The 24521-nt window shown below is 39.8% G+C and overlaps 1 protein-coding gene across 2 annotated transcripts in view; it reads right to left on the minus strand.

Annotated features, from left to right (window-relative positions):
• Positions 1-24024, minus strand: part of si:ch211-168d1.3 (ras and Rab interactor 2) — a 28896-nt gene extending 4872 nt beyond the window's left edge. Inside the window, exons 1-10 of one of the 2 annotated variants that reach the window (XM_031304467.2) lie at positions 23822-24024; positions 8234-8377; positions 7627-7741; positions 7313-7385; positions 6592-6683; positions 5695-5870; positions 5104-5388; positions 4288-4843; positions 1218-1526; positions 467-598 (exon numbers count right to left, since the gene is read on the minus strand). In XM_031304467.2, the coding sequence (XP_031160327.1) occupies positions 467-598; positions 1218-1526; positions 4288-4843; positions 5104-5388; positions 5695-5870; positions 6592-6683; positions 7313-7385; positions 7627-7741; positions 8234-8377 (1882 nt within the window). In that variant the 5' untranslated portion in view covers positions 23822-24024. Of the gene's footprint in view, positions 1-466; positions 599-1217; positions 1527-4287; positions 4844-5103; positions 5389-5694; positions 5871-6591; positions 6684-7312; positions 7386-7626; positions 7742-8233; positions 8378-19376; positions 19466-23821 lie in introns of those variants that run through there. The other variant, XM_031304466.2, reaches the window with a different exon arrangement.
• Positions 24025-24521: the final 497 nt, after the last annotated feature.

The following is a 24521-nucleotide window of genomic DNA, read 5'->3' on the forward strand; positions in this document are numbered from 1 at the left end:
TTAGTGATAATGAAAATAATCATTAGTTTCAGCCTTAATTACAGTAAAGTAACTTCTGAGTAAAATATAAGTAGGTACATTCCATTCCATAATGATAATGCATTTTGACCAAACAGCCAGCCATACAAGTCCTACACATTGGGTTTGGAGTTCTAACCAAGTCAAAATGCATTTGTCGTATAATTTAAGGCCACTTTAGGTCACTTTAAAATGTAAACACCAACAGTCACAGTGAGTCACTGGAGCGGAGGACGTTTTCTTTCACTAATGACTAAACTTCAAACAAAGAGTTTAAGTCATGTAACTCAAGTCAACAGCTGTTAATTTACCTGCTGGGTGTAAATCCTATTTCCTTGTTTTCTAAAGACAAACAATACAGTCTGTTATTGGTTTAACTAACTAAAAGCACAGCACAGCTCCTCAACAGCCGACATTTTTGGGCTACAGGTAGCACTTTGAGTCGTACCCTCTCCTCCGAGCCAGGAGGGCTCCAGCAGCTCCATCATGTACTCCACCTCTATCAGGATGTGAGGCTTGTTACACTCCACAATCACGTAAGACAATGACGGCAGGAAGTCTTCCCAGCTCACTTCCTGTCCTGGAAAGAAAATAACAGCAGACCAATATATGGGTACGCTATTATCTTTTTTGATGCAGGTTGCTGAAAATTTCAATTGAATATTATTTTTATATACTAGCAAAGTATGGAGAGAAATAATTTAAAAAAGCTGTCTTTTTGGTCCAAATCATTTGGTTTCACAATAGCTTAAGTTTAGCCTAGCATAGTGACCCATCTAACTAGACTTTGCAAATGATAGTTAGTAAAAATATCAAATAAGATAATTACATTGCACCAATTCCAAAACTAAACCCAATATTCGATTGTACTGACATGATGACGCATTCATTTCCAGCAGGTCGTGCTGAAAAGCAGGCAGGTCGTGCTACAGCTCACACAGATACAGTATGTCTGAAGTGTGGAGCTTTTTGAAAGTGACAAGCCACTCAGCTTTGCAAATATTGTTGACCTTCATTCCTTTAACAGGGAAGCTTTTAAGCAGCAAATACAGTATGTTTCAAAAACGTTACAGCAAATGGAGTATTTCCATCTCCCATATTGAAGTGATGTGTAGTTTTTGAATAAGGACTGCTACTAATACTTTTTAGTTACAGGAGAACCTTACAATCCAACAAAACAACAAAGTATTTGGTCTCACCATGTAAGGACCCCATGGCCTTGTGGACGCACTTGCACACTTGCAGCAGCAGCAGCACCTTGTCGATGGGCGAGTGCGTCCTCTGCATCAGGACCAGCTTCTGCTTAACCCTTTCCACCTCGCGGCTGTCAGGGACGCCCGTCCGCACGCCGAGCCGCTCCATGGCGGCGTCCCCCTTCAGACGGACCATGTTTTGGGTGAGGCGCTGGCTGGTGCCGTCCTGATTGTGCGACGCAATTAGAGCTTTTTCAAGGTGGGACTTCAGAGGCCTGAGCACACAGGAGAACATGGCCCGCTCCAGCGCCAGGTCTGAGGACAGAGGGAGGGGTTCATTGCCTGGGCTGAAACTAAACATTTTTGTACTACTGTGTTGCTTGTGCGATTTATTTATCTGGTAATTTGCAGGTGGAGAAATGTGTCTGCATATCTAGAGGCACTGGCAAGAGGCCCAGAAAGGTATGCTGCTTTTGCTAGGGTGAATGAAGTGTCTACAATGAAAATGGAGTCACTCTCTCACTTGTAGAAAATGTTATATAATAGCAAGGACATTTTTTTCTGCTGTGCAGGGGACATCTGCTTTTCTTATTGATAGCATATGTGATTAAATTGTGTTTTTACCATTTTAATCAATGGACAAAACACAGAACATATACAAACACACAACACAACAAAAATAATCAATACCAGCATATTGTGTTCATGTGATTTCTAAATTGTCTTCTCTCCTCAAGACAGGGCATCAAGATTAGGTAATAAAGCAGGACCTTTTCATATCACCTGTTTTCAATCAAATTAACACAAACCAGTAAAGTCCTGCACACACAGAATTAATCCATGCCTCCTCTGGAAATAGGTGGTGTTGGAAGCTCTGTGACGTAGTGACTACTCACAAAACTTGTTGGTGAACTAAGCGCTAACACAGTAGCCAGTAGGGAACATGCTAGCGCTAGTCAGTCACAACAGCTTTGTGTCTGGCTGTTTAACTGTCAGTTATTAGTTAGCTAGCTGTTTGCCAAGAAATAGTTATCGTATGTATGTAGCTCCCTGTAAAATCACAATTGTTTTTGCATTTCTGTTTGTGAACATATTAAACCAAGGAGATACAACAGAGCCAGGCCAGCGGTTTTCCCTTGTTTGTGGTCTTTTTATGCTAGGCTCGGTTAATCATCGCCTGGCTCTTAACACAGATATGAGAGCGGTGTCAATCATCTCACTCTCTGAAAGAAAGGGAATTACCGTACTTCCCCAAATGTTAAACCACTCTTTTAAAACCTCTTTGCATACAGTCAGAAATGCACTGTCATCAAGACTGGAGATACCGTTTTATTTTTGGCCTGACAACAGAGATATGTAAGACACAAAGTCGTGGACATGTTACACTTGCATGCTCTCCAGGTGGAAACACGCGCGCACACACACACACACACACACACACACACACACACACACACACACACACACACACACACACACACACACACACACACACAGTGATCATGTGGGCAGTCCTGACTAAGTGGGTAACGATTCTCCAGTGCACACGGTTTTCCACTCATCATCAAATCCTCCTCTCCCTCTCTCCATTCTTCATGTTCCCCTCCTGTATAATTCCCCAACATATCCCCCTATCTATCTTACTATATCTTTTCCCCTTGTGATTAATCATTCACGCCCTCCATGCTCTGTTTTTCTGCCTCCCTCTCCTCCCCCCTCCCAGCATCCCTCTCTCTTTTACCAGCTCTGGAGAGTAACAGAGTACGTGTAGTGTGATTACAGCCTTGTCAGTTACTGGCTAGTACAGAAGAAACTGACTGTTTCAGCGGTTACTCCCAGATCTGTAACTGATTACACTTTCAAAGTATCCTGCCTATTTCTATCCCTCCCTCCCACCCTCCCCTGAATCGTGCTGCTCTTCAAGTGAGCGTGGGTCTGTGATATATTTTTATGATAAACGAGGGGGAGAAAAAAATGCAAATGCCTCCCACCGACGCAAAGTGAGATAGATCAGAATCAAAGCGCAGGAAGGAAGGATGGGAGGAAGGAAAGCAGCGGACGACCGCTCTCCCCTGAAGCCTCTGTACTGCCAGGCAACCATCCATCATCACACGTTTACACACAAACACACCTGCAAACACACACTCGGCCGCACAGGATAGCAGTCCATAAAAGAAAAACCTACGCACAGGACTGTGTCAAAATCTCTAACTAGAATTCTTTCAAAGTAGCACCCTGCGATGTCTTTACAGTAACGTGAAGAATCTCACTTTGAATATGTTGGATATAAAAGCAGGCGCACCGGGCAGGGCTTTCCTAATGCTGTTTTCTAAATACCAGAGACAATATGAGCTCTAGTGAATGAGGCTCTACTCCCCCCACGCAAACTACTTTGTGTTGACAGTGCCTTTCACTGGAGCCTGGGCAGCCCACCATCTATGAGAAAAGGCTGTCTGTTTCCATAGACCTGCATCCTCTGGCACTGTGCTCTATTGAATCAGTGTTTTCTAATAGCAGTTTTTTTTCTTCACATATCTCTCCCTCCTCCAGTCCCCTGCTGCACTCACCGTCTCCTCGTTTTGATTTGATAAACTAATCATGCGTACGGGATATTCACATGGTTGAGAAGATTGAGTTCAGAATGTAATCCGGCACAGTCAGCTAAATTCAATCAAATAATTCACTAAGTGACTTACTTTGAGTTGAGGTATACTTTATAGGAGATTGATAAGTTGTAACTAATGGATGCAATAATGTTAAAAGCTGCGACATACTTCTCCATCTACACAGGTGTTATTCAGAGATGTTTTCCGTTACACGTTTCCAGATATTGGGTAATAATTAAATTTGTCCAGTTTAGTTCTACTGTATCTTTTTGAACCCATCTCCTGACAGGAAGTTGGATCAATCAATCAGGTTGTTTGAGGCACAATGCTGCAAAACCAGTTGTTGAGATGTGGTAGGCCATCCCTTCTCGACCTACAGCTAGCTTTAATTTGTGCAAGAAAGTGGAAATACATAGTTCATGCTATGATTCAAATATAATGTGTTTTACTTTGATAATGTGTTTGTGTACCTTTCTCGTTCTCTGGCACCAGGGTTTCAATGGGAGGCTCCAGCTCTCCACTGTCCAGCAGGCAGCACCTTGCCTGGGACAGAAAGAGGCGCAGACCCTGCAGGAGCTGCACAGAGGTCACATGTGAAGTGGAAGAGGATGAGGATGAAGAAGAGGAAGCCAGGGATTTGAGCACTTCTCTCTGTGCCAGGAGGAAGTCCTGAACCATGCCCCCAAAGATGGAGCGCCTGTCTCTGGACAGCTCCTCCACCAGTCGCGTCAGCCGCTTGTCCGGAGCAAAAAAACACACAAACGCCTCGCTCATGCGGTGCAGCCCACCACGGCCTCGAGAGCGCACAAGCGGCGGGCGCTGGTAGAAGTGAGTTGGGGCTTGGGTCATGCTTTCTGGATCAGAGTCATTGTCCTCGTCCATGCTGCTGAAGGAGCTGCTGCTGTCAAGCTCGGCCAGGGACGGAGCCGGGCGGCGCTCTAGGGCCAGAACCGCCACCTCGATGCCTGTCTCCACTGCTTGGGCGGACTGCTGGGGCTGTGGAGGCTCCCCAACTTTAGCAGATGTCTTGATCAGGACAGAAGTGATAATTTTACATCATGATAATAGAGATGCTGTGGTGGTTAATTTCTTATCGTATCTTAGTATGAATTTCCTAAATGCAAGATGAGCTCAGTTTACAAAATAACAAAGCACGCTTAATTTCATTTGAATATCATTAAAAAGTATTATGTGACTGTAAAGATGATTTTCTAAACTTCCTAATATTCACAGTCCCACATAGAAGTGAAGGCATGGTCTGAAAGACAAATAAAAACACATATTACTTGCGGCACATAGACAGACATCATATCCTCTTCCTCTGCAGAACCCGGTGATACAGCAGGGGTTCTCCTCAGGACCCCTGCCCCAGGGTGAATTCTTCTCTGTGGGTTAGTGCTGGCCTTCTGCAGCCTCTCTGACCCGCCGGGCATCTCCAATGATGAGCGAGGTGAGAAGGAGCCGACCCCTTCCATGGACAGATTCATTGAGGACTCGGAGAGCCTGAGCCGCATGCTGCGCTTGAAGCGGTGCCGTTTATTGGAGGCACTGTGGTTAGTGAGTTGTGGCTGCTGTAGAAAAAAAAGTGGATTCAGTCCTTAATCTAACAAAAGCCAGTGACTTTTGAACCGTTTATTTTTAAAGGGTAAAAGGTGAAGTGCAAGGTAAACAAAGGACAGTAGGAGGATGGATTCAGAGCCCTTGTAATGGACTTAACTTTTAAAAAAGGGAACTTTTCAGGAACTACACAAAACTTTCTTTTATTCTATAAACCCTTTAAAGTTCAAATTAAGATAAAATACTAGAAAATCACAACAGTGGAGAGTTAAATGGTCTCAGAGAAAGCTCACATAACCCCCACAACCTTCACTACTAACCTTGCTAACCTCCAGCTGTAGGAAGAGTGGGTTGATGAAGCAGAGTTTGCCTGGTCTACCCCAGGTCAGCAGGGTACATCGCTCCTGGGCCATCTGACCCTGGTTGCCGCTGGTTGATGCAACCGGGTCCACCGGTCCGTTTTGGATGTCTGAAGCAGTCGGAGTGCTCCAGAAGTCTAGTCCAGAAAGGAGAGAATTTGGATACCAATGTTTTTCAGTCACACATTCGATAATTGCAGATATACCAACCAATCAATCAGATTTTTTATGCAGCAATTGTGCAAATATTTCAAAATCAATGCAGTACTTATTCACTTGTGTTAAAATGCTACACATAGAACCTTTATTTTTCTCTTTCAGGCTACTAATGCAAACAGATTTTGCCGAACCATGGTGAGAACGAGTCTTTTATCTTTGAGCTAGAGTCAGTGACACATACTGTGTCTTACTTGTTTCCCTTTTAGCCATCTTAAAGTCACACCTCGCTCTCTGCTGCCGCGCTGCATCAGAACACGTTTGCCATGTTAAAATAGATGCAAGCTGGCAGTCACTACTTAATCACTTATTCCTTTACCCTCTCACATTTGCAATTCGATAAATAAAGTTATTTGAATTAAATTGAATTGAATACATTGATGAGAAAAAGCCATTACAGAAGAACTTCACTGTATCCTCACAGTATCCAGTGCTGCAAGGAGGTGTTAATCATAAAAAAATGACGCCTAACTTAAGTTTGATAGTTATCTACACAAAAAATATGTGCAAATTGAATATTTATTGGTATGCTCTCTTATTAATCATCTTAGTAAAGTATGTATTGTTATTTAGAGCAAGCGACAAAGTAAAGTACTTAGTAAATTCAGTTTTAAAAGGATGAGAGCTCTTCAATCATTGTACCTTGGCCCATGTGTGAGATGGCCTCCAGCTGCCTATGTGTTGTGGCTTTAGCGATGGCCTCTGGTAGCTCCAGTGGGAAGGGCAACACATCTCTGCAGACAAGAAAAAAATAGACACACAGAAAGATAATTAAATCAAACCCTGGGCATGTGTGTGGCTGTTACAGCCTCCATTTAAAGAAATCAAACCAAGGCTCAGGTTAGAGGACGCAACGTATAAAAGGACGCCATACACACAACACACACAGTGGCCATGAGATTTCCAGAGGGCCTTGGCTGAATGACATCAGGTGCACTGCATGGCCAAACGTATGTGGACATCCACTCTTCTGGGAAGACTATCTACAATATTTTGGAACCTGGCTAAAGAGTTTTGCTCCCATTCAGCCATAAGAGCATTACAGAGGTTGACCACTGATGTTGTGGCTCCCAGTCCAGTTAATCCCAAATGTGCTGGATGGGGATAAGGTCAGTGCTCTGTGCAAGCCAGTTCTTCTACACCAAACTGGAAAAACTATTTCTTTATGGAGCTCACTTTGTGCACAGGGGCATTGTCATGTTGTAACAGGAAAGAGCTTTCTCTAAACTGTTATAAAACTGAAAGCACACTATTGTCTTATAATGTATATCATTGTGTGCTGTCACATTAGGATTCCCCTTCATTAGAACTGGGGAAACCATGAAGAACATCCCATAGATGTCTAGTTCAAATAAAACATCACCTGCTGATACAGTAGAAGGCCACCAGTCGACACAGGTCAGGGAAGGTGAGTGCTGAGCTCTCCAAGGCGAATGCTGGTTAGAGAAGAGACAGAGTTTTATTGACAGCTGAGGAGGCAGTGGGAGACTTGTTACTATTTGACAGGAGATATATGGCAACTGCAAATAATCTGGAGGACCCATTTTCTCTGTCCCGCACTACTTCACCCAGTAAGTGTATGAACTGCATTGCACCACAAACGGTAAGCAGAGAAATGTAGCGTTATGCGTATCGCAGGTGGATAATACATGCTTATCTAGCTTGTTTTATACTCACTGGAGTCCTCCTCACAGATGAAGCACTCCTTAACAGAGGAGGCCCTTTTGTCGGCTGTCACTCTCAAACACAGCACCTTCCTCTGGCTGGAGCTGCATTTACGCACCAAAAAGGTCTGTAAGCACCAACAGCCACCACGGAAACAAGAATAAAGCACAGGGATGTTAAAAATATATTTACTTTTCACATCGGTATGCCGTCAAAGCCTCAGAGGAGCTGTAGTTGTTGAATACGAAATGAGAACAAAATATTTGTTAAAATGATAAGGTGCTGAGGTTTTAAAGCGAATATTCATATTCCCCAAATATGTTGAACTATTCATTTTAATGTCTTCGGTCAAGATGAAGAAAAGTTTTCTTTCACTTTTGGAGAAATTAAAGCATATTTAGTTTCTTAAAACGTATCAGTGGGTCCTAAAATGTATTCCTGTATTCTTTTAACTGATAAGGTAGGTCACATGACTGATTTTTTTTTTTTAAACTGCTTATCTTTTTTTGTTTCTAACCTGTAGCACTTTGAGATCTTTTGATTATAAATAAAATGTATTATTATTATTATTATTATTATTATTATTATTATTATTATTAAATAATTGACTTTTACGCACCCCAACAGGCTCTCTGAGCAGGATATAGAGGGCAGAGTCTTGGCTGAGTGACAGCTGCAGCCACACAGGATGTGTGAGCAACAGACGATCCAGGACGCTGAAGACCCTCTCAGAGCCTCGATGTGTACTGCCCATCTCCTGCATCTGAAACACATGTACAAGGTTATTATTCAACAACCATCAGATGAGGTCTTTCTCTTTTTTATGCCTGATTGTCTATTTTCACAAAATTATTCACATTTTATTTACTGTTGTTAGCCCTATTTAGACAATTAGCTTTCCAATGTCTGTATTTCAACACTGACTAAATAGTTGTCCACAAGGTCATACTTACTTATTTTCTTTTTGTATCTTTTTGTCAATGAGTTGACTTTAGGCTGCAATGAGTACAATATATATATCACTACATGAGTAGTAGTTTGCCCAGCTTTCCTTTAGAGTTGAGCCCAGACTGTGACACCTAAAGCTGAAGTGAAACCTACGCACTACACAAGTGTACTTACTGCATACTGTGAAAAGGTGTCTGCGTAAAGGTGAACATATACTGTATATGTAGCTGTTTTATACACACATTCACACTGCTAGCATTTACTGCCATCATTTCATTGATTTCTTGCTAGGATCAAATGTTGTTGTTGAGCCCTATATTTGTTTAATGTTGAGGGCTGGAGGTACAGAAGTAAAATGGATGCTACTTTGAATATATATGTGTGTGTGTGTATATATATATATATATATATATATATATATATATATATATATATATATATATATATATATATTTATATATAAATATTATGAGAATAGGAGGCAAACAGGGTGCCCCAGTAGCTTAAAAAGTAGGTTAAGACGCATATCATATAACTGCATGCATAATTTGGCTCCCAGCCGGGGGACCTTTGTTGCATGTCATACCCCTCTCTCTCCCCATGTTTCATGGGTGAATGAAATACAATCAGACTGTGACCGCATTAGCACAAATCTGATTTGTGTCAGATTTGGATTGCCAAGTAAAATCTAACAATTAAAAATGTCAGATTTAATGTATTTTTTCACTTAAAAAAGGCAGCTGTTTGGTTTGGTTTCATATCACACACAAATGCTGATTTTTGGCAACTTTTATTATTATTATTATTATTATTATTATTATTATTATTATTATTATGTTTTTTTAGGATGTTTTATGCCTTTATTAGATAGCTGGAGAGATGACAGGAAATGAGTGAGGGAGAGAGCTGCAACAAAGGTTTCTGCCTTGATTCAAACTGAGGATGTTGTGGTTCATGGTCGGCATCTTAACCCCTGAGCCAACTTTTACCTGCTGTGTGAAGGTGGCTTTAACTTTAACAAAGTTTTTCTTCACCAAACCTCAGTTCAAAGTTTTAAACATTTTAAAGCAGCTTTACATCCTTCTGTTCAATCTATAATCAAAGCATTGTTGCGTGCTTCAGTGGGCTGTAAACCTCTCCTCCTTCTGTCTTCACTGTAACAGCAGAAAACGCAACATATTTCTAAAGAATTCAAGTGTTTGAACTTACACTTTTTGGAAAAAAAATGCACCTGTACATGTGCTCCAATCATTCAGCTTGAACTGTGTGTTTTCCTTATTTTTGGCCCTTTAGTGTTAACATTCAGATAACAGATTTACTTTCTCTCTCTCTGTTATCTCTCAGATTGGCTTGCTGCTGGATGTCACACTGTGTGGGCTGATGGCGAACGCTTGTGAGCATAGCAGCAGATGGTTGCCATAGCAACCTGGGCCTACACATCCTACCAGGCATTCCTACTCAGTGAAACACCCTTTCTCTGACAAGTTGGAGATGCGCGTGCACGCACGAACACACACACGCATGCACACACGCACGCACTCACGCACAGACACAAACTATTTTAAATATATGACAGGTTTTCCAGGGTGCAGAGACTAGGAAGTCTTTTTTTTTCTCCCAAAGAAATATGACACTAAATAAATAATAAAGTGATGCCATTAATAATCAGTATTTTGTTAGTTGTTTCCTCCCTCACATCAGAGCACCAATGTTCATTTCTAAGCAAATCAGATGCAGCAGCCTATTTCAGTGGTATTAGAGGAAGCATTATGAATATTGTTGTTCATTCAAAAACACATTTGAATTTTTCACATTTTTCATCACCCCCTGCCACTTATAAACATGACTCTCCCCTCGTCTCGGGGAAACCAGTAATCTGTGAGCCAATCTGCACTCTGAAGGACCCTTCGCAGTTAATGGTAAATACCGTTAGAGGGGTTAGGAATCAAATACAGCAGACACCAATCAAAAGAAGAGGGTTTTATAAGGATCTCAGGTTTGCTCTGACAACTGTAAGGCTTGCAGAACTTTTTGATTCGGTTTTAAAATGAGAAGAATTGACAGTTTTCTGAACCCAAAAACAGCAACCGTCTGATTATAGTTTAGCAACTGTAACTAGACAGGGTAGGCGTGTCAAGCTTTGGATTTCTCCACATGCAGAAAAGGTGTGTTTATGTTTTAACGTAAGCTGCAAACGTTAGCATGTCCGGCTAACTATCTTACTACCTATAGTACGGCCGCTCGATTATTGAAAAAATCATAATCACAATTATTTTGGTCAATATTGAAATCAGGATTATTCATTGACTTTTGGAAATATCTTGCATTTACATATTAAAAAAATCAACAACAGTGAAAACACCTTGATCTGTGAAATATCCCTTAATACTTTTCCCATTGAACTTTTTTTTTAAATTCAGAATACAAGATAAAATAAGAGTTTACTTGCAAAATGTAATGTGCAAAATAATTGATTCTGATTCTGTTTTTGTGATTGTTAGGAACCAAAATCGTAATCTTATAGTAGTAATCGTATAGTAGTAATTGTATAGTAGTAATCTTGCCCCAGTTTGTGCCTTCCTCTTTTTTGAGAATCTGAATCAGAAAAGGATTTATTGCCAAGTAAATAACACTTACAAGGAATTTGCCTTGGTGGGTTGCTTACATCCGGGTTTTTCAAACATCATCAGTTAATTATCTTTTAGAGAAACTGATGTTTATCCCTGTGACTCAAGTGTATGCTAATACATGAGAGGCACAAACTGGGCTAGTAGTAACCTAGCATTTCTTCCCACGGCAAGGAGCAAGTTAGCTATCTACCTTACTTTGTAGGGTTACAGGTTAGGTTAGACAAATATACCTGGTCAGGACTGTCACATCCACTGTGAATCGTGATAACATATGCCGTCTCAGTGGATATTTAAGACCCCTTTATAGGTTTTTGTCTTAAAATGAGTCAGCTGGAATCATTCGATTTTAACCAACTCCTGATTTTGCATTACCTTTTGCTTACTCTAGTTAGCTACAGTTGATCAAATCTCCTGATTTGATCAACTGTTTTTGTTTATTTCTGTGTGAAATTGAAGACGTATTGTTGTAGAAATGATAACCGTTATTTTTGTAAACTGCATATGTCTCGTACGGAAAGTTTGAAAGGCGTAGCAACAGTAAGTAAGAGGGCAAGGGCTTAGTGAACTGTCGAATGCAAATAAATAAAGCAGAGTATGACTTTTATCCGATAAAGATACACTTCAGACATTCCTCACTTCAAAACAGACGCACTTCACATGAGCACTACAAGTCAACAAGCATCAGCATCTTCATATAAGGAGTCAAATATTTTTAAATTTTAAGGTGTGCTTCAAAAAATAAGCTGAGAGTGTGAGTCAGAGTGGGCCTGCAGAGTCACCTCATTATGTATCAGGAGCCAACCACCACGCAGATCCATAGTCCGGTGACCCAACCACACACACACAACCACACAAGGCTATAAGGCAAGCAGAGAAAGAGAGAGAGAAAGGAAAAAAACAGAGAGCAAGACCCTTGTGTTTTGCTAGGCATTTCCAGGTCCGCCTTACATAAAATGCAATGCTGCCCACACACACACACACACACACACACACACACACACAGAAAGACTTATGTAATTCCCTCAGAGAAAGAGAGCCACACAGAGCGCGAGAAACAGAAGAGAAAGATAAAAGATAAAATGATGAAAAGAGAAGAGAAAAGCCTGGACTGAAAATTAAAGCTGGGTAAGGAAATCACAACTTCAGTGGGCCTGCAGCGCTTAGGTTCAAGCTGGCAGACTGGAAGTATAATAGGCAGAAGGCGATGTACACTGTATATCTAACAAGGTGATTTTGCACCTGAGGCCAGCAGCAGCAGCAGGATAGACAAAGTCTGATTCTGCTGAACGCACCGACGACTTAACAAGTAGAGTTAGGGCAAACTTGTCTGAAGAGGGATAAAGGGAGTAGAGGGAGGAAAAGGAGTGCTGAGCCTAGTGGTGGGAATCTGTGGTGAGTTGTAGAGGAAAATGGAGTTTCGAAAAAACCCTAAATTACGTTCCCTCTTCTGGTAGACATGCTCAGTAGAGGGAGAATGGGCTTGTACAGGCAAATCTGGAGTGAGCATGTATAGTGCCAACAATCAGTGGGCTGCTAATGGGTATTTTGGAAAGGGAACATCAGATTTTATTGTTCAAATGTTGACTGACTGCTACAGAAAACCTGACTAGTTTACACCTTTTGCAGAAGAGATGAGAGATTTGGAAGGAGATGCAAAACTGGACAGAAGGACTGACCGACATGCTGGCTGAGCGAGTGATGATAGATAGAGTGACTCAAAAAACAAACACTTAAAGAACAAAAAACACAGCAGGTGCTATAGGTATCAGTGTTGAATTGCCTAAAGATTTTCAAGAAAACATTTGTGCAGCCGAAGAATAAGTACGCAGAAAACATCACCAGCCGTCACTCATCAGACCAGTGTCATGCACCTGTAAATCCAATATATACAAGTTTTCATATATGACAAATGACAGAAGTTGACAAAAGTAGAATTTTCTTTTTCAAGACAAAAATTCAAGACAAAAAAAGAAGGCTTCGGGGCTGGAGGTGAAGCAGAAGTTAAATTGACATAAATGAAGCTGAAGAGGAGGATGAGAAAACACAGGATTTTAGGTTTTCAGGAGAACAGTGTAGGATGAAAGAGATCACTGACAGTGAGCAGCTGCTCACCGAGAAGCTCATTCTGGTGCAGATGGACGACACCATGGTGACCAGATTTGTCCACCTCCAGACCAGCGCCCCATCTGGTTACAGATAAGCACAGTAGCACCCACAAGGGATCAATGGTTTCAACCTTGTTTCAACAATCTCAACAGTTTGTGCCACCTCCAGATGTTCCCTGATGACGGCTTAGTCATGCGAAGCAGAGGAAGAGGAGAACATGAGTCTGGTGAGGAGTTTTGTCAGGTACTGTAGGAGAACCACCTACAGCTCAGCATCTGCAAGCGAAAGGAGCTTTGCCGTGGAGCACAAAATAAACTGGAACCATCCAGAGTGAGGTGGTGAATGAAGTGGAGTGGAGGGTTCTCATGCAATTTCACATACTTGCAAAGTGCATGGAGAAGGAAAATCAGTCCTTAAGGGTCTTCATTTGATTGGTTTATTTTATTTTTTTACCTAATTTATTGGGAAATAGTCGTCAGTAATGCAAAAATATATACATGATTTGAAGTCAAATGATAAATATATGCAAATATGGAAATGGTCCCTTGAAGGAAGAATTTAACATTTTCACTTTGCCTTCAACCTGCCTCCTCTCCTTCTACTCCTGTTTGTGATTTCCTACATTTCCCAGAATTACTTTCAGCAGCCTCCACATGCACATGAACTTGTATTCAGCTAAGTACTTTGTGTAGGTGGATGTAGCCATAATGATAGAGATAGTAGGAGCAAAAGAGCGCAGGGTTCCAGTGGAAAAAACCTGCTCTTTACACCTAACACATCTTCTAGCTGCATTGCATTCTGGTCTCTTGAGGATACAGCAAGAAGAGAAAGTAATATCTCTGCCTCTTCTTAGATTATTTCTGATCATTTGTCCAAAATATTGTGTCTAAAAAATGCTGCTGACGTTTACGGCTGATGTATTCTCATAAACTCAATTTTGGCTGCAATAGAAATATCTCAGTGATAAATCATCTGTACTGTTCATTACATTTTGCCAGTTATCCACAGCAACACAAAACATAACTAAATAAGTCCAGAGAGAGTTACATAGAGTTACAGAGTCTTCACAACATTTTTCTCCACGAATGTAACCTCCAGCCAACAAACATAATGATAGTGGTACTGAAAACAGACAGCGATGTCGTGCACTTTGCTCGTTGTCACATTCTACATACGGTATGAATTCCCATGTGTAGATTTTGATAAGCAGGCAGCTAGCAAAGCACATATCCAGCCACACATTTTTTTCTTATTATTATTTTGATATTCTTATATACATGTGGTTGTCTTAAAGATTTTAGATATGTATATATGTTTCTTGCTTCCTTCTTACTAATGTATATTTAGAATTCATTTTTTGTCTTTTTTTGCATACCCACAGGATGCTGTAATTGAATTTCCCCGCTGGAGATATAAAAAAACAAATGTGTCTTATCTTAATCCACACAATCTTCATACTTTTCATCCAACCATGATATAGTGTCATGTCTACATATTTAAAGCACAATTTACTGCAGACAAATCAACAATCTCCCTACTTTTCAACAGCTTTCATTTCACTGTCAGGGTGTATTTTCCCTATTTTACTTTTGTGCATCACATTTAAACTTATACAATTACACTTAAGGAAAAGAAATCATATTTAATTCATATTCAAACTGTCTCACTCACACACACACACACACACACACACACACACACACACACACACACACACACACACACACACACACACACACACACACACACACACACACTTCACCTCTAAATATAACACAAAGGAATAACAGACACTTCCAGTGGGAAGTAAACCTCAAACTTTACTAAAGCTTTTGCAGTCCAGTCACAAAAAAAAAAGAGTCCATACACGCTGTCAATGCTGGAGTCTGTAACTTTGTGCAAACTGTCCCTCTCTACAGAGGCAGCAGGCAACTGAGATATTTTCTTACCTAAAGCAAAGATGCAGAGTTGGTGTACGAGCTTGGTGTTTGTTCCAATTAGCAATAAAAAAATCTTTTCTTTTATTTCTCAGTAGTGGGTATGGAGCCTGTACTGTATAACTGTGGTAATTGTGCAAATTTTTGTGTTTTAACCACCATAAAGAGCCAAAGACCTTTCCTGGCTAGTAGGGGTGTACAATTCAGAAACTGTCACGATTCGATTATAAAAAGAGTATATTCACAAATAAATATTATAACTTTGAAAATAATATAAATAATGAAATCTGCCTTTTTTTCTCTTTTAATTGTAATTATCTATTGTATTTATGCTTGTGATCAAATGGAAATATGTTTTGATAAATAAAATCTTCTTTTAAAAAACATGACAGGATCATTACTGATGGAGCAGCAATGCTAGCATGGTATTTGGTACCTGGTGTAGAACAGCAGTTAGTTGGAAAATAATATTTGAAGTAATTTGTTTAAAACTTTTTTTTAGGATCAATTTTTTATAATTTTTTATATTTTTGAACACACAACATACAGAACAAACAAATACAATCGAACAAGAACCAAAACCCTCTACCACCCCCCACCCTCTGCAGTCTCGAGGAAAACAAAACAAACCAGAAAACAGAAATCACACCATTGCCGAGTCGCTCTCCTCTAATTCTTGTGGTGTTGAGGTCACTAGGACTGATACTTGTGCTGCTGCGTTTCTCCATAGGTCTATAGTCGATGACTTGGCTTTGTTAATCCTTGTTGTAGAGAGCTCAAGCATAACTATGTCCAGGAAGTACGCCAACCACTGTTTTATACAAAGCGTGTGGGGGGGGGAGCCAGCGTTGAGCTATAATTTTCTTGGTTGCGGTTGAGCCGGCTAGCCAAATTTTCTTCTGTCTCCCAAGCAGGTGTAATTTAGAGTCGTCATTAAGTAACAAAACAATCGGGTCAGTAGGAATTCAACATCCTATCATATCAGATATTATTGATGTTGTTTTATTCAAAAATTCATGCACCTGTTCACACTCCCAGACCATGTGTAGGAAAGTTCCAGTTTGTTCAGGTTGACAGAACGTGCAATGGGGAGTCTTTAAAACTTATTTTGAAGTTGAATGACTGTTAATCTCTGTAATGTAATTAATGACAATCGTTAACATAGAAAATATGCCATCCAACACCTCTAAAGTTCACTTATTAACACGCTGTTACTTGTATCTTGTCAAAAATGTAAAAATTACAATAAACAGACGATGTCCCTCCCCTTCCGGTGGACTACCATGGGACCTAATCATACATCCATGGTCCTAATTTGGGAAAAATCTGTAGGGTAGGAAACTGCAAGAAAAGAAGTAGTAGAAGAAGTAATTTGTTGATCCCCTTTGAATTAAGCCATAATTTACACATATGTTCTTCAATAAGATAATTGTGCAAGTCAAGAAAGTCTCAATTTGTCGTAAAACTGTTGAAGTATAAGAGTGTGAAAATACGTAATTAGAAAGGCTACTCAGTGACATCTTTCTGAAGCTATGATGCCTGTGTGTCTGTATCATAGACTGTAAATATTATAGCCTATAAATAGTTATTATTATATATTATACATAGTAAATTTTATTATTATTTATTATTATTTTTTTTGTACCGGGATGTAACGTTACTCACACGAACAACAGGTCTTGCTCGTTTGTTCTCTTTCCGGCTGATCAAAATACGCTGGATAAAACACATCAGATGAAGTTACGTGTATTGTGGAACACAGCTAAGCTAGTTAGCTAGTGAGCAAGGTGGCGTATATTGTGCGAGACGAGAGATGTAGGCTAGGTCACAGAGTGGTTTCACACAAAACTAAGTAGTCCTACGACAAACCTATGAAAAACTGTGACTTTCTTGATTTGCAAAATGATCTTTTAAATTGACAAACATTGTGTGTGCAATTCATTGCTCAATTCAAACGGGACCATCAACAGCTGGGCGCAGGAACCTCCTGGAGTTTTGTTGTCACTGTGAAGTTGGAGATACCGGCTTACAACTTATTAAGCAAGTTTCTCTAAGATAAAAAAACATGCAAAATAGTAGTGGACGACACATTAATGAGCAGTTGTTGTTTCCTCCCAAACAAACAAACAGCCAACTTTGTCAAAGCAACAACAGTGTACTTATTATTCATCTCCATGTATCGTGTTTGACGCCAACTACAAGCATCAGACTGTAAAATCTCTCATTTTGCACAAGAGTGACCATGACTATGGCTAAGTATAGCCAGCAGCCCATCAGTGCATGCGTAGGATGACTAATGGAATAACATAATTGCAGTGGGCTATAAGTATCCACAGGGGGCAACAGTGGGCATGGGGGCATGCTGACTGATGACAGGTGTCCGTTTTGATGCCTGCTGCAAAAGCGATGGCACTCGGGGCCAGTGACAAGGAAGTGAGAGCTGTGTGTTTCTCAGTGTGTGCTTGTTTGTCTGTTTGCGTGTTTATGACGAAGTTGTACAAAGGCATTAGCGTGAGTCAGAAGTAACACTGGGACTGTAGGAGAGAAGAAGGGCTGTTAGCATAACTGTGAATATTCATAATTTTAGAAGCATATCAGTACGGTGATTCAGAAGGGACATTATCACAAATAGTTCTGTCAGACCACTGGTGTGTGTGATTGTGTGTAAAACGACACAGAGAGAGAGAAGCTATGGTGTATCCATCATGATGTCATCAAATCTTTAAACTGCCTCATAGTTCTAGTCTTTCCTTTATTTGTCTCTGCAGTGTGACACTGAACTTAACTGAAACAACTCTGAAACGACATTTTGCTTAGATTTTTTAACATTCGGTATACACAAATACAATAAAACAGAATTCCGGTCTTTTTTCAGAGATGCCCTGCCCCTGAAGCAAATATGGTGCTGCTTGGGGTCCTATGGTTTCTTGGTTGGCCCCATAGACTGTATATAGAATGGACCAACAGATCCCGTTGCTCTAGACGGAGACCAGTGGAGGCTATTAGAAGCACTTTTCTGGTGAGCGCCGAGCGTTACTGCGCAGCCTCCAACTGAGAGAGACGACGTAAATGTGACGTGAGCAACCTGTCTGAAAGTTGTAAATCTTCTGGTAGCTGTGCCAAGAGAAATCTCAATCATTCCGAATATTGCAGAGACGGAGAGTGTAGGTATATGTAAGGAGATAACATGGACACAGGCTAATTATTGCTAACTAAAATGCTAGTTAGCATTAGTAATTAAACTTAAACAGCTAATGTAAGTCGAAACTGCCTGCGAGCTTCTCCTGTACTATACGGTAATTCCTCTACTATGCGACAGTAAGTCCCGTGGTTATGACACAATCGTTAGCCTATTTTTACAAAAACGTCTGCTACGGAGCCATAACGTGAGGTACAAGGTAAGGGAGCCTTTTATACATTGTTGTGTTTCTTTAGAAATAAACAATGGACAAATAAAGTCTTTAAACGCTTCAGATGTAAAGTTATTCGCTGTCAAAGTGACGTCAAAATGAATGGCAGTCAATGGGATGCTAACGGGGGGTGAGTGCTTGTTAGCATCAAAATGGCGCCATAGAAGGTACGCGTTGTGAGGAGAAGCTTACCCCCTTGGTTGGCCCACAAAAAATGAGCTAGTAGCTAATTACAAGTGCGAGGCCCTCAGTTAACGCTGGGCAATATTATTTAGAACAATTTGAAAGATGCTATAATCATGTGCAAATGTATTTATCTGTCTATAATCAATATTTTTTTTACCTGAACAATAAATCAAATGTCTACATGCAACATTAATTAGGGAAGGGGTTGCCCATAGCAGTTAACCGTTCTCAGCTCTACACATACACAAGTGTGTTAGCATCTTTTAACATGATTTTAGCTCACAGGTTAGTTTTCCACCAATAACTTCACTATTACTACCCTTACTGACAGTTATTTTCAGCAAAAAACTCTGAAAATCCACTTTATGCTACCTGCTCAGCACCAAACAGCAGACAGGAACAGTTAGTAATTAACGTTAGCGTTACCAACTGAAGCATTTGAGCATTTAGCTAGCTAATGTTAAATAACCAGATATTTCCCTCAGGAGTTGCTCCGTAAGTAGAGACCGGGTGGTATGTAAAATGAGAGTGAATATTGGACTTACATTCATCAGGTGGCCACAAACACGTCTTCATATACTTCATACTTTACTTTTTTGTGTGTAATTGCTTGATGTGGTTTACACAGTTTCTGCAGCCCCCAAGTGGCCAAAATCAGTTATTGCAGATAATAAAATACATAAAAGTTTCCATATGAGCGAAAATACCAGTAGGCTACGTCAGATATGAAGTTTTATAAGGTTTATTTATTTTATTTTTGTGAAATTAAAATTTTTAAAATGGCATAGTTAGACCTACTTATTATTAAAACTGGATACATTAACATAGGGTGAAAGAGGGGTTCATCTTATGGGGACATATAGGGTTATCCTTAGTGGGATAATTTATAATAACTTAAATTCTAGTTCATGGTCAACTTTAATAGTCAAGGTATTTTCAGTCACTCTTGCTAATTAGAGACCTCTGCTTATAAAATCACCATGCTATCTCCAAACAAACCAATAACAATATAAACAATGTAAATGTCCCCTCCCTAACAGTTCACCTGTTTGTTGGTTATTTTAATCAAGCAGTGACTTATGAATATTTATCACTAAGTCTCTTTTTTCACCATGTTTTTGAGCTTTTTGTGAAGGCTCCACTTGACTTGCAATTCCAAATCCGTCCATCTGAACAGGTCATCCAATGTAGCATTCAGTTTTGAAATTTAATTTCTCTCACAATAAGCCAAGGAAACTTGCCAGAATAACAATCTAGTTCCAATCTATCCACTTGTCTCCTGTGAAAACTGAAACTTTTTCCAAGATGCTGTCACTTGTTACTGTCAATTTTCAAAAGACAAAACAACTGCAATAGTCTCTCCATGCTGTTTTCACACTTATTTTTAATAAAAACAAGAGTGGATGCTGAATACCAGCCTCAATCAGAAACGTTCACATTTTTAAGAAAAAAGAGGGATAGAACAATGTAAATATTTCTTAAGACACAAGTTAAAGCTTAAAAACAATAATTATTGCACTTAAAAAGGTTTTTGTAACGTCATCCTGTCTTTCCTGATGCGTTTTGACCTCTGGACTGTGTGAATCAGAGTGTGACTAATGACGGGTCGGCATGGGGAGCACTTTATACAAAATGTTACTTTTTGTAGGTTGTTAAGTTGTCAGAGGTTTTCCATAAGTGAGCGTGAATAATACCTCTTAAAAAAGTATCGTTGGGGATGTTTGAAGTATTTTACAAAATCAGGGTCCACACAGGTGTCCAAGACTTTGTGTTCATTTCCAGTTTAACTGCTTTTCGAATTTAATAATCCTTAGAGTCAAAGATTTATTTTCTATGAATTAGATAAGATCACCTAAAAATGTTCCAAAGACAAACCCCAAAACGTGATAATAACACCTGACAGGACAGTGGCTAAACAGACAAAATATTTAGCATTTGGGGGTGCAAAAACACTCTTATTTTGCCCCAAGACTTTGACCGTTTTGTGTATCTTTCTAAACGCCTAACATTTGGACATTATTTCCTTTTTCAGGCCTCTCATGGCTTTCTACACCATATGAATCTCCTGAGCGTAGTCTTGACAATGACAATGAGGAATCACTTTCATCCTCCATTTTTAGATTGTGTTAGAGTGACCACAAGAGGACAAAAGCCTGCATTAATACTGTACACTCTGAAGTGGCCGGGGAGGCAGGGTCCTGAGTCAGACCTCTTCCATTCCAAATTGTGCTCTTTTCTCTAATCTTTTCACAAAGGGATATCTGGCTCCAATCACATTGTCTATATTGGAGCATTTGTCCCACCAGACTTGCCTCAGAAAATACGAAAAATAAGCCTCATGAAAATACTGCTCTGGTAAAGAAACATACCTCCATATAACATAAGTGTTTTAAGTAAATTTAGACTATAACGACACACCTGATTTAGTCATAGTACCTAAAAGTGTTGATGTTTGGAAACAAAAAGTGAATTTTGTTGATATACAAAATATCAACAGTGAGCTGGGATGAAATGTGTGGAAGTTAATGGGAAGTGTAGGTTTGTAGGTTTTTTTTCTCTAACTTAAACTTAAACTGTGTATGTGCATGTGATTAAATCTATAGTTGTATGTCTTATCTGTGTTGTAGATATTGTACTTTTACTCTCTGCATTGGAGGTGTGTGGAAAGAGATGGTGTGGAATACGAAGGAAGTAAAAAAATCCAAAGTCAGATATGCTTTATTATACAGGTCCCTTAATTGTATATCAACTTCCTGTAGGTTTTTCTTTCTAGTATGTAACGTTTAATTACTAGGACATGTTTCATTCAACTTTTATTCATACAGGGTGGTCTAATGAGAGCACAGGCAAAAACACAAAACTGCAAGACTGTAGATGAAGGATGAGGATAACATTAGACCTTAAATATGATCTGATCACAACAATATACAAGACAAGACAACCTTAAACTTCCCCATTTCCCAGATGTAATTTGGTACTAATAATGAGGAAAATGGGGAAAAGTATCTACTTTGTATCTTTCTGTAAGTTTGTATTGTTAGTCATTATTTTGGTTTATAAGCAGCAAATTATTAATAACTCAGATTCTTAACAATTCTTTAACTGATGAAGGTCCACTTGGTAACCAAGGAAATATGCATTCATAACTTAAGTTTATGCTTCACAAACACAGTTGTTTCTTAAAAAACTCAACTATACCACCTGAACAATTTCCCATATACCACCAGATTTTTTTGTTGCAACTTACATAACCCCCATAACGAGCTGACAATTATATAGGAAATTATTAAGAAAATACCCTGAAAATAGTAGGAAAGTATCATACCCATAAAGTAAACTGTATTATCAGTAATAAGATCATTTCATATTTACTATTAAAACAATAATATGACTGCAGTATTTATAACAATAGTGCAGTTATGAGTTTAAAAAAACAAAAAAACTTTTAACTGAAAACTAACTGAAACATTTCACGGTCGTGAGCTTTTCTTGCATGCCAGCCATCATTTTCTAGCTGCCAGATTTATCAAAATGGTGGACATTTGCTTCAGGATTGAAACTCATTTTCATCGCTGGTTCCTTGTGTTGTGTTGCATGATGATGATGATGATGATGATGATGATGATGACACAACTCCTGAGCAGTGATGGGGGAAGCCTGCCACATACATGAGTCAGGTTACTGTAACGCGTCTGTCTGTGCACCACTTCCAGCACAGAGGACAGACTGCTCAGCAAAGGACTGAACTCTGTCCAACAGCTCTGAGCGTCATGCTCAGGCACACTGCGTTCACACCCCTCCTACACAACACAGGGCAGAATGCAGCCCCCCTACACACACACGCACACACACACACACACACACACTTGGTCATGCCACCTCCAAAATTAACATGCCATTCCATATTCAACAATCCCAGACTTCATGTAGGAAGGCTACATAATCACAGCGAGGACCTGCAAAGCAATCAGTCCTGCTCAGGGCCCAATCTGCATAAAAAACAAAAAACCCCAAATCAGCAGTCATGTTAAGTCACAAAACGCCACTTACAGTAATGTGCCTCTCAGAATTAACGAGCAAAACAACAGTAAGGAAGTGGGAACATCACATACTCCTACGCAGGCAGGATGGCACTTCAGTTTTAAAGTTATGTAACAATCCAATGGTGTGAGATTACATTCACTTTGCCCTCAGAGGGGAGACAAGAGATCAAGATACTCGAAAACTAAAAGTCTGAGTGGCTAATTGAACATTGTTCTGGCTAGTTAGTACAGGTGTATAAATGACATTAGTTCACATCTAAAGATGTAAAAAAGTAAAAAGATTTTAGTTTAGTAGAAATATTACTCATGGCTGGAATTAGATTAGATTCAAACATCAGCTGCAGGGAAACCAGAAGTCATCACTTAAAAGAAAGCCATACCTGTCAGCTCTTCTGACAACCTGAGCACATTGTGGCTGGCAGTATTTTGAATTTCTTGAACACCTACACTCTGTGTCTTCAATGCCAGTCTGAAACAATTAGAAAATGCCTATTTTTTTCCTTTCTGACGACTGGAATCTTCTCTTATAATGGAATGAAGTCACTATGTTGGCTTTGGACAGGCTGCACTGAGCCTGAGTGACATCACATTGTCCTGACCACTAATTGATTAATTGGCACAGCTTGAATATCAAGGGGACACATTGTGTGAATCACTGAGCAGCATTGTTTACCAAGACGTCCCCTGCCGACCGGAAACTACGTTAAACAACACACGCCAACGCGCTTTGAACTTGAGAATAGAAAGAGACCTTCAAAGGGAGGAGAAAATATTAATACCGATGCTGTTGCCTGCAGCCAGCCTGCGTGTGCCAACTCTCCAGGAACTCTCGCTGCATTTTTACTTCACGGAATCTATTTTTTATGCATGACAACCAGTCGCACTCGTCTGTCTCTTTTTTCTTCTTTTCTTTTTAAACGCAAACTCGGCTTCAAAAATAAACTTACCTTCTCTATGAAGGTGGGAACAGGTGCTGCGCCGCGCTGTGCGTGTTCTGCTGCCTAATTAGGCGTCCGAGAGAGTTTTAATGGTTATGTATGAAGGCAGTGCTGAGCCTCTGAGTCCGAGCACCATGCTGTGGGAACACGGGCTTGTCAAGAAAATGCGCACAGCACTGGTGACAAGGCGGAGGAGCGCGTTTTTAATTCTGTCTGAGCATCTGAAGTGATACACAGTCACACCAGAGACAGTGTGTGTGTGCGCCCCCCCCCTCCCGCCTCCCTCACACACACACACACACACACACACACACACACACACACACACACACACACACACACCAAACCACTTTATGCCACTGAAAAATGTCAATTTTGTCATCAAGACCACTTTTGTCAATTAGAAAAAATACAAAAGAGGGTGTTTCCGGTATATCAATCCTATAATAACATTTTAAAAAAAAAAGTCCAGATAGTAGGCTAAAATGATACCATTAAGTAGCTTATACAAATTTCCTAATTTGAAAGTATAAAGGATGATACTAACTGACGATGATGATGATTACCTTCAGTAAATAAATATTATAGAAAACACACAATATTAAAGCCACAATAAACTAATATTAACAATAGAAAATATCATATGAAGGTACCATAAAAAAAAGGTATTTTCACGTCACTAAACACCATCTAACCATCATCCTATTTG

Source organism: Sander lucioperca, chromosome 17 (genome assembly GCF_008315115.2).
Source record: "Sander lucioperca isolate FBNREF2018 chromosome 17, SLUC_FBN_1.2, whole genome shotgun sequence".
NCBI classification, from domain to species: Eukaryota; Metazoa; Chordata; class Actinopteri; order Perciformes; family Percidae; genus Sander; species Sander lucioperca.